Consider the following 14,903-nt stretch of genomic DNA (forward strand, 5'->3'; position numbering starts at 1 on the left):
ACCAAGTATGCTATTTTTTGTGTACGACATTTACCATTTACACGGATTTAGTTGATAACAGTGAGCAGGGGATGCGAAGAATTGCTCCTGCACGCAAGCAATTGCAGACGAAAACGTTTGAAAAGCCCAGTCTGAGAAAACATCTCAAGCACAATGAGTAGGATTCACCTAGATGTAGTGTAAATTAGTGCAGTGTGACTGAAAGAACAGTACTTCTGGTCAGGTCAATACGGAATTACCAACGATAAATATAATGGTGTGAAAGAAAAGAGCATATCTAATAAAGACACGTAAATAGGAATGCTAGTGAACTACTACGAACAACGGAGTGAACACATCATCTTAGCTAAGATACACACAGAATCACGACAGCTGGAAGACTAGTATAGTACTGGTCCACACCCTTCCGCAAACCTTGTGTCCATAATTTCGGTTCTTGAGTCTGAAATCAAATGAAGGTCATTTTGATAATATGGATTTATACATCAGTTGATTAATTGTCGGTTATTAATCTTTTATCAAGTGATGTATTAATCATATGTCTTGTAATTTGCTCCTCCACTTCCCCTTCCTATAATATTACTACGTCTACGCGGACATAACTATTAACAACGCACAATGCAGTGCTTTGCAGGAGCGGGGTCTGCATGAGTCGTGAGTCATCAATATAATTATCTTCCATATATCCTTGGTGTAAGGTGTTCTCATGGAGCACAATGCATGACGTTGTTCATTTTTGTATGTATAGTAAAAATATCCATTAAAATGTCTTAAGAGTAAGTCGAAGGCGCGATGTTCATTATTGCAGTTGCGCAGATACACATGACCGTGTGTTTGTGTGCTATCAGCTATAATGGTTACATAGAAAGAATTTTTTTTATAACGTGTGAAGATACTGAACGTCATGTGTGAGCTGACATGTGCGAGACATCACTCTGTCTCTTTCTTTGTCTCTCTTTTTCTCTCTCTTTTTCATTTCCTCGTATAATTTGGGTGTGGGTGGGCATATGTTTGTTTGTGTGTTTAGGGTGAATCACCTAAAACGTGCACCGCAGGTGCTGCGGAAATGGAAAGTGCCACTGATGTGCGACTATCACAGAATGGATGGGTAATCAGGCGCTCGTACTGTTAGTCAGGCAACGGATTGTAATAATACTTAGAAACTGTATTTCTTGTGCAAACATTTCAAATGACACTAACAAACTTAAAGTAGGGTAAATTAGAATGCTAGTGGTGTTTGTTACATGATTGTACTGCGAGTTGTTTACGAGAGATCGTATGTTGAACAGTTCCCACGCCGACGGTTGTACAACACTTGTGGCAGCACACAATAAAGAACAGTACAAGTGCATCTGCTGCTTATGTGGATTATGACCTGTAACGAGACGACTAACCATCACACGTTTGGTTAAAAATGACTACTGGCAGCAACAATATACTCTCCCAAACAGGAGTGGAACGACTGCTGCACATTTTCTAGCATTTCAGCGGAGCTAACGAGCAAGCAGCATCGGATGTAGCTGGTATGTTCCTACAGACAGCGTATTCCACCCTTCCTCACAGGAAAATGTCGACAAGCGTCAACTCTGGGGAATGAGCCAGCCGAGATATAGGTTCTCTGTTTCCGATCCAACGATACGGAAGCAATTCCTGAAGATATGCCGCAGTACTTCGTGCAGTGTGGGCTGTACAGCCCTCATTTTCCACAGGTTCCTCCTAGTCTCCAGAAGAATGTCTTATAGTATCCGTGGAAGATGGTCTGTTTGGAGGAGGCTGCAATACCTGTGCACGTTCAGTGTTATGTCTACGAAAATTGGTCCTATGTGTTGACGGTTCTCTATTCCACACCACACGTTTATTCTCCATGTAAGCTGACATTCCACCTGACGAAGCCAATGGGGACTGTCAAGAGACGAATACTGCATGTTTGGCGGTTCATCTGGTCATGACTAGTAAATGTGCCTTCATCACTAAGCAAGATAAAAGTATATGATGTATCTGGAGTATCCTGTCTTAATGCCCATATGCAGAAGGTAACATAATTCTCGTAATCATTTCCATACAGCTCTTGATGGAGAGCGTTGTGATAGGGATAGAACCTGTGTAGGATACTTGCCTGACTCATGCTACTTCCTCGTGCGATTGCACGGGAACGAACAAGCGGATCAACTACTATGCCAGCAACCACCTCTTCTGTCGTCACTTGTTTCCTTTTGTTACCTTGTCTATATGTTACGCTGCCACTTAAAGGTTGTTGGTTGAAGAGACTGATAAATAACTGCCGAGATGGTTGACGTCTATTGTAAATAATGCCGCATAGACCTTACGAGGACGAACTGCATTTTTCCTACACTCTCCACACACCATGAGCATGTCGGCTTCTTCTGCGTTGGTAAATCCCATCGTCCAGTCACGACCTACTGCTTCGATTGTTACATATTAACCGACCAGCGAGGAGTCCCAATGCACTCAAGGAACACAAGCATGTTATAAGCAAACAGAACATCGTACCTAGCTACTACGTATGTTGAATGGCACAAACAGATGACGGTGTGGAAACTTAACAAAATACGACAACTCGCAAGCAAGTCGCACTAGACTCCTGCAACAAACAACACTATTACACGAATTTCAGTTTGTTAATGTTAACAGGAATTGTTCCATTAAAAAATGTATGTCTGCACAAAAATAGTATCTAAGTGCTATTACTATCAGTTTATTGGCTAACAACATGAGCCTCTGACTACCAACTACCTATCCATCTGTGAAAACAACAGATCAGCTGCATTTTCCATTTCCGCAATAATTTCTGTGCAAGCTGTAGGCGATTCATCATGTGTGTGTGTGTGTGTGTGTGTGTGTGTGTGTGTGTGTGTGTGTGTGTGAATTGAATTCAAAATGTTCCAAATTATATATATTTATGCAGATAAAGATGGATCTCATTAATTTTGTGGAGCTTGATTGTGAGAATCTTTCTTGCTATGGTTAAAGCGAGATCTTCATATGCTTGTACCTCAAGATCGACGTCTGACATGTGAAATATATGATAATCTCCCTCTGCTACAATAGTACCGTATTCAGATTTATACTCGTAGGACAGTTATCTCCTTGATATCCCCTGACTGGTTGTCTTGTATTATCACTGTACAGTACGCTAACATCTACACATATCTTCGTATTCACAATGCTTTATCTCATATGTAGTTAAAATAATGCGTTTTAATTTTTTGTTAATGGCGGAAAAACTTATAACATAATCTAAATGTTATGCGGATCGTTAAAACAGAACAACTATGTTTTGCTTCGAATTCTTTCTACAAAATGTTTATTCGGTCTTTTGTAATTTTATTGTGTAGAAGGAACTGCTGGGTGCAGCTTATGATCTTGAAGAATATACGTTCTTGATAAGTAATTAATCAAGGTTTGTGTCACAGTCGCAGTTTTATTCATTCACCAGTCATTACCTACATTAGAAAGTACAATGTTGTTAATAAAACATGAAATAAAACGTTTATCAAACATTTTGTTGCACACATATTACGGCAGCATACTACATATGGAGTGCATAAATTACACTGTGGAATATGAGATTGGTTTTTTACGCCAAATGTTATAACGAGATGCAAGGAACATATCAGCTCAAATAACAAGACTGCTTCTGGCCAATGTACAGCACGTGGCTCTGAGAGTACTATGAAAAAACGTGTCTCCTAAAGGAATTAATCTAAACATACTTCAAGAATGTGAAATATATAAACGGGAGATAAGGCGTTGGACAAATTGATGAGAGGATAGTCCAAATATAATACAATAACTTTTTGATCTTTCTGAAATGAGTCATGATTCAATGAGGCAGTTAGCTTATGATAAATCAGCAATTTATAAAATACTGCGATTACGTGTGTGGCCTTTATCAGTACAATTTCTAAGTATTTAGATGTAACCTTTTGATCTTTGAGAGGGAGTGCATGTGAACACCTAATAGACAGTTGATGGCACCTTTCAGATTGTTATATGTAAACAACCAAAGAATGCCTATCTAATTTTGAATTCATCAAGAATGTGCAGTGAAACGTACAGTGAAAGACTAAAAATGCATGTATGTCATAAAGGATTTTTGCACTGATTTAATCTGTGTACTCAAAATATCTAAAAATTTTGGACTTCATGTTTCGTGAATAACATCGTACCCTGTAATGTAGTGAACGGCTTAAGAACGAACGAAAATGATAAATGAGTCACTAATAAAAGTATTATTTGCAATCCTAAGAGAAATCTTAGTCAAGAAATTTCAGATATGTTGAGCTACTGATGCTCATTTCCAACCAATATTAAAATTAAACACCTCCTTGGATTTGTGTGTTGTACCTAGTTAATTTAAAACAAAAAAATCTTCACTTGACCAGTTTCTGTATATATCTTTTTGAAAACTGATTTCTGTTTACAAATTTTAACATAATCTACAACTTCAGATTTAGATGGATGGGAGTCGGTCATTGGAATTATTGATGAATAGTGATAAACCTTACTTATGTTTCACTTTCACTGGAAGAACTTTAATTAACTGTCTCATTAAAACTCTGTCATAGAAATCTACTTCTAGGAACTCAGTGATAATAATTTTTAGAACATTTCTACTGAAACGATAGATTACTGAAACTTCTACAGTGAACTGCAGTGAATAATTTCATGTTTTGCGTCAGTTACTCTAAGTTAAAATTGTGAACTTCCTTTTCAATATCTGATTTCAAATGTATTATGTTTCCATTTATTACACAAATATTTTCAGTCAGTTATGTACATAATCACTAGTCATGATTTTTAAAATAGCAAATGATGCATATTTATATCAATGAGTATAAAAAATCATTTGTGTTGAATTCCATATTGAATATACGATCATATCAACTATCTCTGCGTCATGTAAGTCATCGATTGATTTTGTAATACATACCTGCCTCGTATATGCATTATATACTGGATGTTGCAGTTGTTCAGCCTTAGCTGCGTGCGTGATAAATGCCTGAAGAGATCTCATTGGAATGGGACATTATCAAGAAATGTTTACTTATATCATTAACAACATTGTGATAGGTAGGTCTAGTACCTCTCTTGGCAACTTTCGTGAAATACGATTACATAATGACATTAAAACCATATTACTTTCTAACATATCGACAGAGGTAATTTACAGAAGTAATTCTTCAGATGATTTATGAGAAAGATCTAATTGGAGAGACCTGAAATTTAAATAATGGTTTTTCATTGAAATTGATGTCATACATAGTGCCATGTGTTTTGTGTAATAAGAGCTAAAGAATATATGAAATGTTAGGATATTGTTGTTTACACTTTAGATGTGATTTACGAGCAGAGACATGTGATTGTTCAGTAATTCCTGCTAGCATTTCAATCTGCTGGATGATACACTGCACAGAACATTTTCTTTATGTTTGAGAATAATCTCATGAAGCCTCTGTTTATTACATATATTAGACAGTTACAATTATCAGTGTTCAAACTCTGGATACGTTTTCCTTTAAGGCTGGTGTAAATCTTCAGAAAAGGGACCTTGCTTGTTAAACTGAGGAGCTAACACAAGCTGAAGTGCAGCAATGGTACATTGTTTGTGGGTATCATAGTTTATGAATGAGTATCCATTCCAGAAAGCTTTATTAAAAAAATATGTACAATTAACAAATCAAATATTAAAATTCTGATAAAACAACACATAAGTTACTATCTCTTTGAAAAGCTGAACTAAATTTATATTAAAAATACACATTTATTGTTTCGTCTGAGGCATTATGATTATTAATTCTGTGAAATGCATATGTACAATAATTTGAAAAATTGATTTTGAGTGATTCTGTGCTGCAATAGCTTCCTTAATTTTACAAGAATGTTTTACAGAGTGGCATAGATTCTCTTTGTTGAGCTCCTCGCATAGCGCTGTAACACCACAAAAGAAGCTGCTTATTTGGATGTGCAAAAACCACTTATTGTGTTTTCTTCAAGTCAATGTTTCTTCATCAATTCAACAATGTAACACCGTTACCTCAATTGACTGTGTCGTTCAATGTTCCTCCACAGGAAAACTTCACCATCTCACATTTACACTATCAAAAACTGTTAGAATATCTACCACATCTGTGATTGTACCTAGTATTCACTACAAGCTGCCATTTATCGACCAACACACAAGAAAGTAACTGATTTCCGATCGATCTGTTTTCCATCGGCCAGATTTAGGTGTCTGGATGGAATCGGTAATTGATACTTCTAGCAGTAAAATGTAAATATTAAAGGTATCCATGTTTATTATTCTGCAGAATGTGAGAAGGAAGACGTGACGTATATAAAACATGGACGAAACAGGTAGCTTCTTCAGATTATATTTCGTATCTAACCAAGCATCCAGTATTGGATTTATTGCATAATTTTGGTCACAGCCATAGAGTAGTACTGGAGTAACACGATTGATTTTTCATTGTAGCTGATATGCAGCAAGTGTTGGTGTTATCTGGAACCCTTCCCGGATAGTGACTACTGCGTGCAATTACTTATCCTTTAATTTTATTGCTAGTATACAACATTTTGCTGTTGTCTATTTCGAAAAATAAGCTCTTACACGTTATGAATTGTCGTCTACGAAGCAATAAATCACGCTGACAGGTTCTCTTAGCTTTTAATTGTTCGTGCCGTTCGTTCTGATTTATTGACTCCGTGTCAGAAATGAAACTGAATGAAGCTTCATCATCTAACATCTCTTATACAAATATCCGTGTTTCCGAATGAAATGTTATTGACATGACACTTTCCTGCTTGGAAAAATTTATACTTTCACTCTCCCATATGTCATTACGGTACAAACATTCAGGTAGATTTTGCATGTCATATGAATATTTTGTATCTGTGCAGTAAGGCAGTTAAAGGTAATACCGGCTCCATAAATTAATTTCATACTACATGGTCGGCGTGTCTATGAAATGATTAAAGTGTGAACTGCGAGATGTAGATTGTGATAGCTTTCTTATAATTTCTAGGGCTGTAATATTCGAAAAGAGAACTTAGCACGATCGTCGAAGTCATTAATTTGCCGAAAGACTACAGCTTACGATTAGTAGCGTAAAATAAGGAAGGAACTATTTCCCTCTAATTCACTTGAGGAACTGCAGCACACTGGATAGTGTAAATGGCGGATACCGTAAAAACTGTATTTCCAAAGACAGGAGAGTTTTTAAGCCTTTACTCAGGGTTTCATTTTGCTGTATCAAACTTGGTGTAGCACCATGGAGCATCAACGTACATCTATCTACAAATTTAATTCGAGTGTTTTCTTAAAAATAACGTTCTGGAATAAAACGTAGCACCTTGTCAGTGAGCGCTGTAGTAATCACGAACTCTGAACACTTCTTCAGTCCAACGTCACAACCTACAAAATCGTGACCAGACTACTTTTAGCGTGGCTCAGTGAACTTCTGATACATTGTGGTGAAGATTACCAGTGTAAAACTTATACAAATGTGTTGGTATTCTACCCCACCCTCTCTTCTGGATCGTTCGGTCAAGATCGTGGATCACCTGGTCCAGAATCTTGTGTAGCTTCTTAGAGAAGGGATCTCTGTAACAAAAGAAAACGAAGATAATGACATGACAAGGAAACAGATAATGGAATCAACTTACAGGCCAGAAAACTGGAAAAAGACAGCCAAAACAATAGGTAGGTTGATCTTTTTACACTCATCACTGTGTGTAAGGGACGGATAGCCATATCAAATCATTGTTATTTTTGGAAAAGGCGTGCCTCACCCGGAGACTAGAATGCACTTTCTGCGATTTTTCTAACCTACATAGCACTAACTGGTCGAGATAGACTAACGCAACCACTTACTTTCATTAACGTAATGTGACAAGCATAAATACTCAGACAACTCCCTATTAAGGAAATCTTCTTGTGCAATTCCTACCATTTATAATTCAATAATCCTTTAAACAGCCTTCGTATTTTCCTTACCTTTGTTAAAAGTGGAGTTGAACTAATTTACGTTCGTTTTCCATGTAGTTGTTACGTACTGTTTGAATACATTACATTCCTTTTCATAATTTGCTTAAAGTGTCTATTTAAGATTGTTCTCGAAAGACATCGAACTTTTGTAGTTTTCACTCATTTCGTGTCTTCTGCGACGTTATAATTACGTTCAGCTAATATCTGTGTGGTGTGTACACTTTCTTTTTTACGTTTGCCTGCCATCTGGAAGTTACCTGCACACCTCATTGGAAGATAATTAGTCACTAATTCCTACTTTATTGTTCTTCAAGTGCTGTAACGAAAAATTAATTTCTGTTAGTTGCTTAAACTTTATCATTCTTTCTTACTTTATTATGATGTTTTTGCCATTTTATAATACGACTCCGTCTTCAGGTCACAAGTGGCCCATTGGGACCATCCGACCGCCGTATCATACTCAGTTGAGGATGCGGATATGAGGGGCGTGTGTTCAGCACACCACTCTACTGGTTGTTATGATGGTTTTCTTTGACAGGAGCCGCTACTATTCGGTCGAGTAGCTCGTCAATTGGCATCACGAGGCTGAGTGCACCCCGAAAAACGGCATCAGCGCATGGCGGCTGGATGGTCACCCATTCAAGTGCCGACCACGCCCGACAGCGCTTAACTTCGGTGATCTCACGGGAACCGGTGTATCCACTGCGGCAAGGCCGTTGCTGTTTTATAGTACAACCTGCAAATATTATATATAGTCTAGATGGCGACAATGAGATAGAATTTGACATAGAATGTGTACAAAGGAATTCTGACGTTAAGTTATTCGTAATGCATGTACGAACTGTTATTCATTTCTATATACTCTGTGTCAAATACCATCTAATCGACATCTACACTACGTATAATGACTGAAGGTTGTACTAGAAAATGGCAGTAACGCCGAAATAAGCATAGAGTACGAAATAATAATAATAATAATAATAATATTTAAGCAGCTAACAGGAATTGGCGATTCACTGAAATTTCATACTGTGACCTGTATTGCGCTGTAGACTCCACAACGGGGAAATTACTAAAAATATTTTAAATGCGTTTTTGTGTTTACTGGTGAAGTGTCTTCATGTGTGATAAATATGGATGTTGTCGTACGTTAGGAAGTATGGGGCAAAATGCCAGGACTGGGGGTTGATATTCAATTAGGGGGATTGTAACGGGGATTCCAGTAAGGTATCAGATGAGGCTACACATTATGCAGTCGAGACAATGAGAATCATGGAACAAAGAAGAAATATTTGTGCCCTGAAGGCAGAACGGGAAATGGTGTGTTCTGAATTAGACAACTGAATGCGGAACGAGAAAGTGGGAACTAGGATAAGGTAACAAGTATATAGTGGAATGAGAATACCTCAGAAATGAAATTTCCGATTTCGGTTAACAATCATTTTTAAGTTCGTATCTGAAACGAGAGAAAAGCGTCAACCAGTTTTTTGAGGAAAGTAGAGTGTAGCTAACTCGTAGGAACAACATTAGGAGTAGATCAATATAAAAATCTAGTAAATAGGAAGTAGTCTTGCTTCTAGGTTGCACTAACGTAAGGGAAGTAGGCCATATGCTCCATGAAGAGCTTAGTATAGGCTACTGTATCACAAGCACCGTGAGACCTAGTTTCAATGCTAGTGAAATGACACAGAACATAGATATCTTGGTGATTCAGTTCACACACTTGTAGTAGGAAGAGCAGGAAGCAACCTGGTTAGCAACTTAGGGTATAGTATTAATGGTGTCCTGGAGGAAGTAGGACAAGCATCACCACACCCACAAGTTGGATTTGTCGAGATTTGCAGAGCCATGACCAGGCCTGGGTTAACACAGCTGTAAGCCATGTAAGCAAATAAACAGTCTCATGTCTTTGCTGTACCTAGTTTTCAGTTCGGAGCTGGGGATACCGAAATCATGGCCTGCACATGAATAGGAGGGGGAGGGGTAAGTTAGATGAGCATCTAGAAGAAAATGTAAGGTGGTGAGAGCAAAAGCACACAAGGCAAAGTCCCTGTGATTAGGGGGCCAGACTCAGGCTATAGACTGATATTCTTGAAATAAATTAGAACGGAACAGGACCATATTAACAGTCCACAGAAACATAAAATTAGTTTGTTTCACCAGGACATTCTCGAGCTGAAGAACAACATAGATCAGCTTCTTGTATCGCAAGTAGATGTGGAAAATTTTTAAGTGATAGGCGTTCTGTGCCTCTCTGAACAACATGCAACTACAGGGATAGCGAATATAAATGTGATTGATTGTAGACTGTCACCACTTTCGTATAGAGTAAACATGGGAAAAAGGACTCAAGTTCAACATGCAGAAAAAATTGTGGTAAATTAAAAGAATTTTTAAACAAGTTTTATTTGGCAGATCAGTATGTGCTTCTAAATTGTTACTATTGGAAACATGAAACTATAAAAGTCTACAGATCACCTCTGGGCAACTTTCAACTACTTATGAGAAATCTGGATGCTTTGTTGAATTACCCTTCAGACAATATGAAACAGGCAGTAATTTGCGGAGAGTTCCAAGTAGATTTCTTAATAAATTCTGATAGGAAAGATGAATTGGAAAAATTATTTGGTTGTTTCAGTCTGATTTCATTAGTGAACTTTCTGTTTCACCTACAGAAAGGTAGCAGGACACTGACTGATAATATTATTACAGACCTTGCTCAATCTGAAAAAAATAATATGTACCACATTGTTAACAGTCTATCTGACCATGATGCACATTTCGTGGAAATAAACAATGCAACCACAGTCAACAGGAAAAGGAGGTGTTGGTTATGATTTATGGGTCATACACTTCCATCAGTACCTCTACAGACGCCAATTTTCTCTAGTTACGGACCACAGACCATTAAAGGCTCTGTTTCGGTCCTTCCACCTTGTTCCAGCACGTACAGTGCAGAAGTTTAATGGTGGGCCCTTGTCTTGTCGAGTTACCAGTACTAGGTGACATTTTGGCCGAGTTCCAAACATTTCAACGTCGACCTCCCATCGAGGCTTCCATTTGGCTCTGCTGCTGCATTTGATTCCTCCAAGAACTCATGTCATCACACTGATTCAGACGAAATCCGGCTTTTGGAAGATTTTCCGGTCACACTCGGCTGTGTGATAACATCAGACTGGGCATTACAGATGATGCTCAGGTTTGTCCACCAAGGGTGTCCACAGAGTTTCAAGGAGATTCATCACCTGGTGGTTCGTAGCTACATTGCCCATTGGCGTGCCATATCTGTACAAACAAAAAAAAAATGGCTCTGAGCACTATGGGACTTAACAGCTGAGATCATCAGTCCCCTAGAACTTAGAACTACGGAAACCTAACTAACCTAAGGATATCACACACATCCATGCCCATGCAGGATTCGAACCTGCGACCATAGCGGTAGCGCGGTTCCAGACTGTGGCGGCTAGAACCGCTCGGCCATATCTGTACAGATAGTGCCGTTCTGATGTATACTGAAAGTGGCGATGCAAGAGTCTGGTACCTCCGTCCCTCCAGCAGGAAGTTCTTTGGTTGTTGCACCATTGGGGTATTGTCTGTACCAAGCAGTTGGCAAGGCGCCATTGTACATGGCCAGCAATGGATGCACAAACAGAGACCATGACTTCACAGTATGCAATGTGTGCAGAGTATCAGTCTGCTCCCTGACAGAGGGACTTTGAATGCCACATCCTGCTGGACCTTGCCAACGCCTGCACGTGGATTTTGCCAGGCCATATTGAAACATACACTGGCTAGTGTCTGTCAATTCACACAGCAAATTTCCCTTCGTTGTTCCAATGAAGGCTACCACATCACTCAGAACAGTATCGGTTCTTACGTTGACCTTCTGCGTTACCTGAGGTGATAACGTCACATAATGGGCCTCAGTTCACGTATCCGGAGTTTGAATTGTTCTGTGCACGCAATGTTATTCGAAATGTCCTTATAGTTCCCTGACATACAAAGTTGAATTGTGAAGCCATATGCTTTGTAATGACCTTCAGACCATAGATGGGCAAGCAGCAAGCCATTGACACATGGGATCAAGCTTTGAAAGTTTTTCTGTAGTCGTATCACTCCATGCCCAAAGATGGTAAGTCGCCAGCGGAGCACCTGGATGATCGATGTCATAGGACTCTGCTCCATTTGCTACAGCTGCTGCAGAGACCTTATGTCCCTCCATCTGAGAGACAGTGTTGGCTTTAGCAGCCAGTGTTCTTTTGCGAGTTTGACAGGAGTCACAGATGGGAACAGGATGTGATGTCTGAGGTGTTGTCCCATTCCACCTACGTCATCCATGGTCCGACGGGTTTGCATAGGCGGGATTGGAACTGGCTTCGACCAATCCTCTACAGAGATTCTGCTGCCCCCATTTTGTTCACAGATGCAGCTTTCAGCTAGGGCATGTGGCAGCCACCATCACGATCGCAGACGTCGCCTCCAGCAGCATGGTCGTCTCCGCAGTGGGAGACACCCATGAACGTCGACTTGGTGCCACCAGCGTTGCAGTCATGCTGGCAGACCGTGACGCAGCCAGCAACAGGTTCGCACCCAGTCGCCTGGCTGGACGCCAAAGAGGACCCAGACGTCGTCTTCAGCGGTCTGCCTGTCGCATTTTCTGCCTCTGTTACTACCTCCACTGACGCGCACCCAATTGCTGGTTTTCTGGTCGGCGTTTTCAGACACACACAGGGTGGATACCTGGGTGTGGATGGGTGCTTGGTGTCGATTGAAGTTTTGTCACCTACCTCCTTAACTGTGTTGGCACTTCATCCTCGTCCCTGCTGTCATGCCCCATCTCCATATTCAGCACCGCGGCAGATGTGTGGGGGTGGGGGAATGGGGAGAGGGAGGTATAAGGTGTCTTCGAGCATCGAGAGTGGTGCAAGAAGTAACGATCACCGCTGAGATACTACCCACCAAAGTGGTGTTATGAGGCGCCAATGAGATGATAGGAAGAAACCGTGCCTCTTGTAGTTCCGAGGTGCCACCGCCGAGATTCTGCCCTGAAATAGCGTAGCCAGAGGCCAGCAGGGCAGTTCTGTTCGCGGTTAGGTCCTGGATATTTCCAAGAAGTTCCTCTCGATGTAATGTCGCGCTACCTACTCGCTGTAACACAGCCTGTGTTACCCGTTGGGGAGTAAAGAGACTTACATCTCCTGTGAACCGTGCCTCCGATCCAATGCTTTCAGAACTGTCATCAAACTGTGTTTTCTAGTGACTGTAGTGAAGCCACAGTACGACCATCCTGAACTTGTATCGATTCGCCACTCAGTAGTCGTGGCTCATTTAGTGTGTTCTGGTCCGAAAGTCCACGTATGCAGTTTCATAGCTACAACAGAGCCTGGCGAGCAAAGATAAGTCTGTTGTAATTAATAGAGTATTACCTATTCGGAGTGTTCTAATCATCTGTGTTATTAAAAGCTATCTCAGTGTCCAAACACTCGGATACAACATCTCAAAATGTAATACGTCTGTTGGCTCGAATGGGGTAGTAAGTGCATCTCTCTTCATTTGCTGCTTCTGAGGGGATGATAAAGCTAGCGTTCTTTTTATTTTTATTTTTCGTTTTTATTACTACAGTCTGTGATGTCTGTGTGTTACAGTTATGTATTAACTGATGCTGTAGTGTTTGTAATTTGTTTGTGAAGCAGTTGGTGTAAACTTTGGAGGGTACCATATCTCGTGCGGTAGCGTTCTCGCTTCCCACCCCCGGGTTCGATTCCCGGCGGGGTCAGGGATTTTCTCTGACTCGTGATGGCTGGGTGTTGTGTGATGTCCTTAGGTTAGTTAGGTTTAAGTAGTTCTAAGTTCTAGGGGACTGATGACCATAGAAGGTTAAGTCCCATAGTGCTCAGAGCCATTATTTTTAAACCATATCCTGTTTAACTATGTAAAAGTAGATATTACCATCCCTGACAATTAGGAATTTAAGGTTTACCAGATACTGTCCAGTTAAATTATTAGAAAACTTAGTTTGGCGAACCACATTGAAGCACGTCTTAGCAAGCCCTATATTCAGAAGTAGACACTAGAATCGAAATCTGAAACACAGATAGCGTCTTGCAAATATATTGTAATTTCAGATAAGGGGATCCATTCGGAGTCATTTGCAAGTGCAGTACAATTTTTTCAATCAAAAGTTTTGGAAAAAGTTTGTAATTGAGTTCACTTTTGTTAGTACCTGTTTGGGAGCTGTAACATCCATCTCATCAAATGATCAGCTGGTGAAGCTACTAGCAATGCCTCTATATATAAAATGACAAATGCTGGCAGATAGGGATTTGCTTTTAAGAAATTCCCTGCTAGGGAATCTACATTAAATTCTATATTATTCATTGCAGAATTTACTGCAGAATCTGCTGCAGACATAAATACACTTCCTTATAAAACAGTGGTATGGCATTAAATCATTTGCCTGAAATTAGTTTTCCTGCAAGTTAACTACCAATACATGTGTGCATATATAACGTTTCCCTGAAACCAGTTCCTGTTCATTTTATGACGAGCATTATAACTTGCATGTAAATACCAGCTCAGATTGTGGTTTTATGAATTACAATAAAGAGAATTGGCCCAGTTCCTTACACAGGGTGTCTCAAAAATGACCGGTATATTTGAAACGGCAATACAAACTAAACGAGCAGCGATAGAAATACACCGTTTGTTGCAATATGCTTGGGACAATAGTACATTTTCAGGCAGACAAACTTTCGAAATTACAGTAGTTACAATTTTCAACAACAGATGGCGCTGCAAGTGATGTCAAAGATATAGAAGACAACGCAGTCTGTGGGTGCGCCATTCTGTACGTCGTCTTTCTGCTGTAAGCGTGTGCTGTTCACAACGTGCAAGT

At 39.8% G+C, this 14,903-nt stretch overlaps 1 protein-coding gene across 1 annotated transcript in view; it reads right to left on the bottom strand.

The window, feature by feature from the left end:
* Positions 1-5,656: 5,656 nt before the first annotated feature.
* Positions 5,657-14,903, bottom strand: part of LOC126298736 (WSC domain-containing protein 1-like) — a 234,559-nt gene continuing 225,312 nt past the window's right edge. The window contains exon 5 of the mRNA XM_049990174.1: positions 5,657-7,624. Within this exon, the coding sequence (XP_049846131.1) occupies positions 7,471-7,624 (154 nt within the window). The 3' untranslated portion in view covers positions 5,657-7,470. The remainder of the gene's footprint in view (positions 7,625-14,903) is intronic.

This window comes from Schistocerca gregaria, chromosome X (genome assembly GCF_023897955.1).
Source record: "Schistocerca gregaria isolate iqSchGreg1 chromosome X, iqSchGreg1.2, whole genome shotgun sequence".
NCBI classification, from domain to species: domain Eukaryota; kingdom Metazoa; phylum Arthropoda; class Insecta; order Orthoptera; family Acrididae; genus Schistocerca; species Schistocerca gregaria.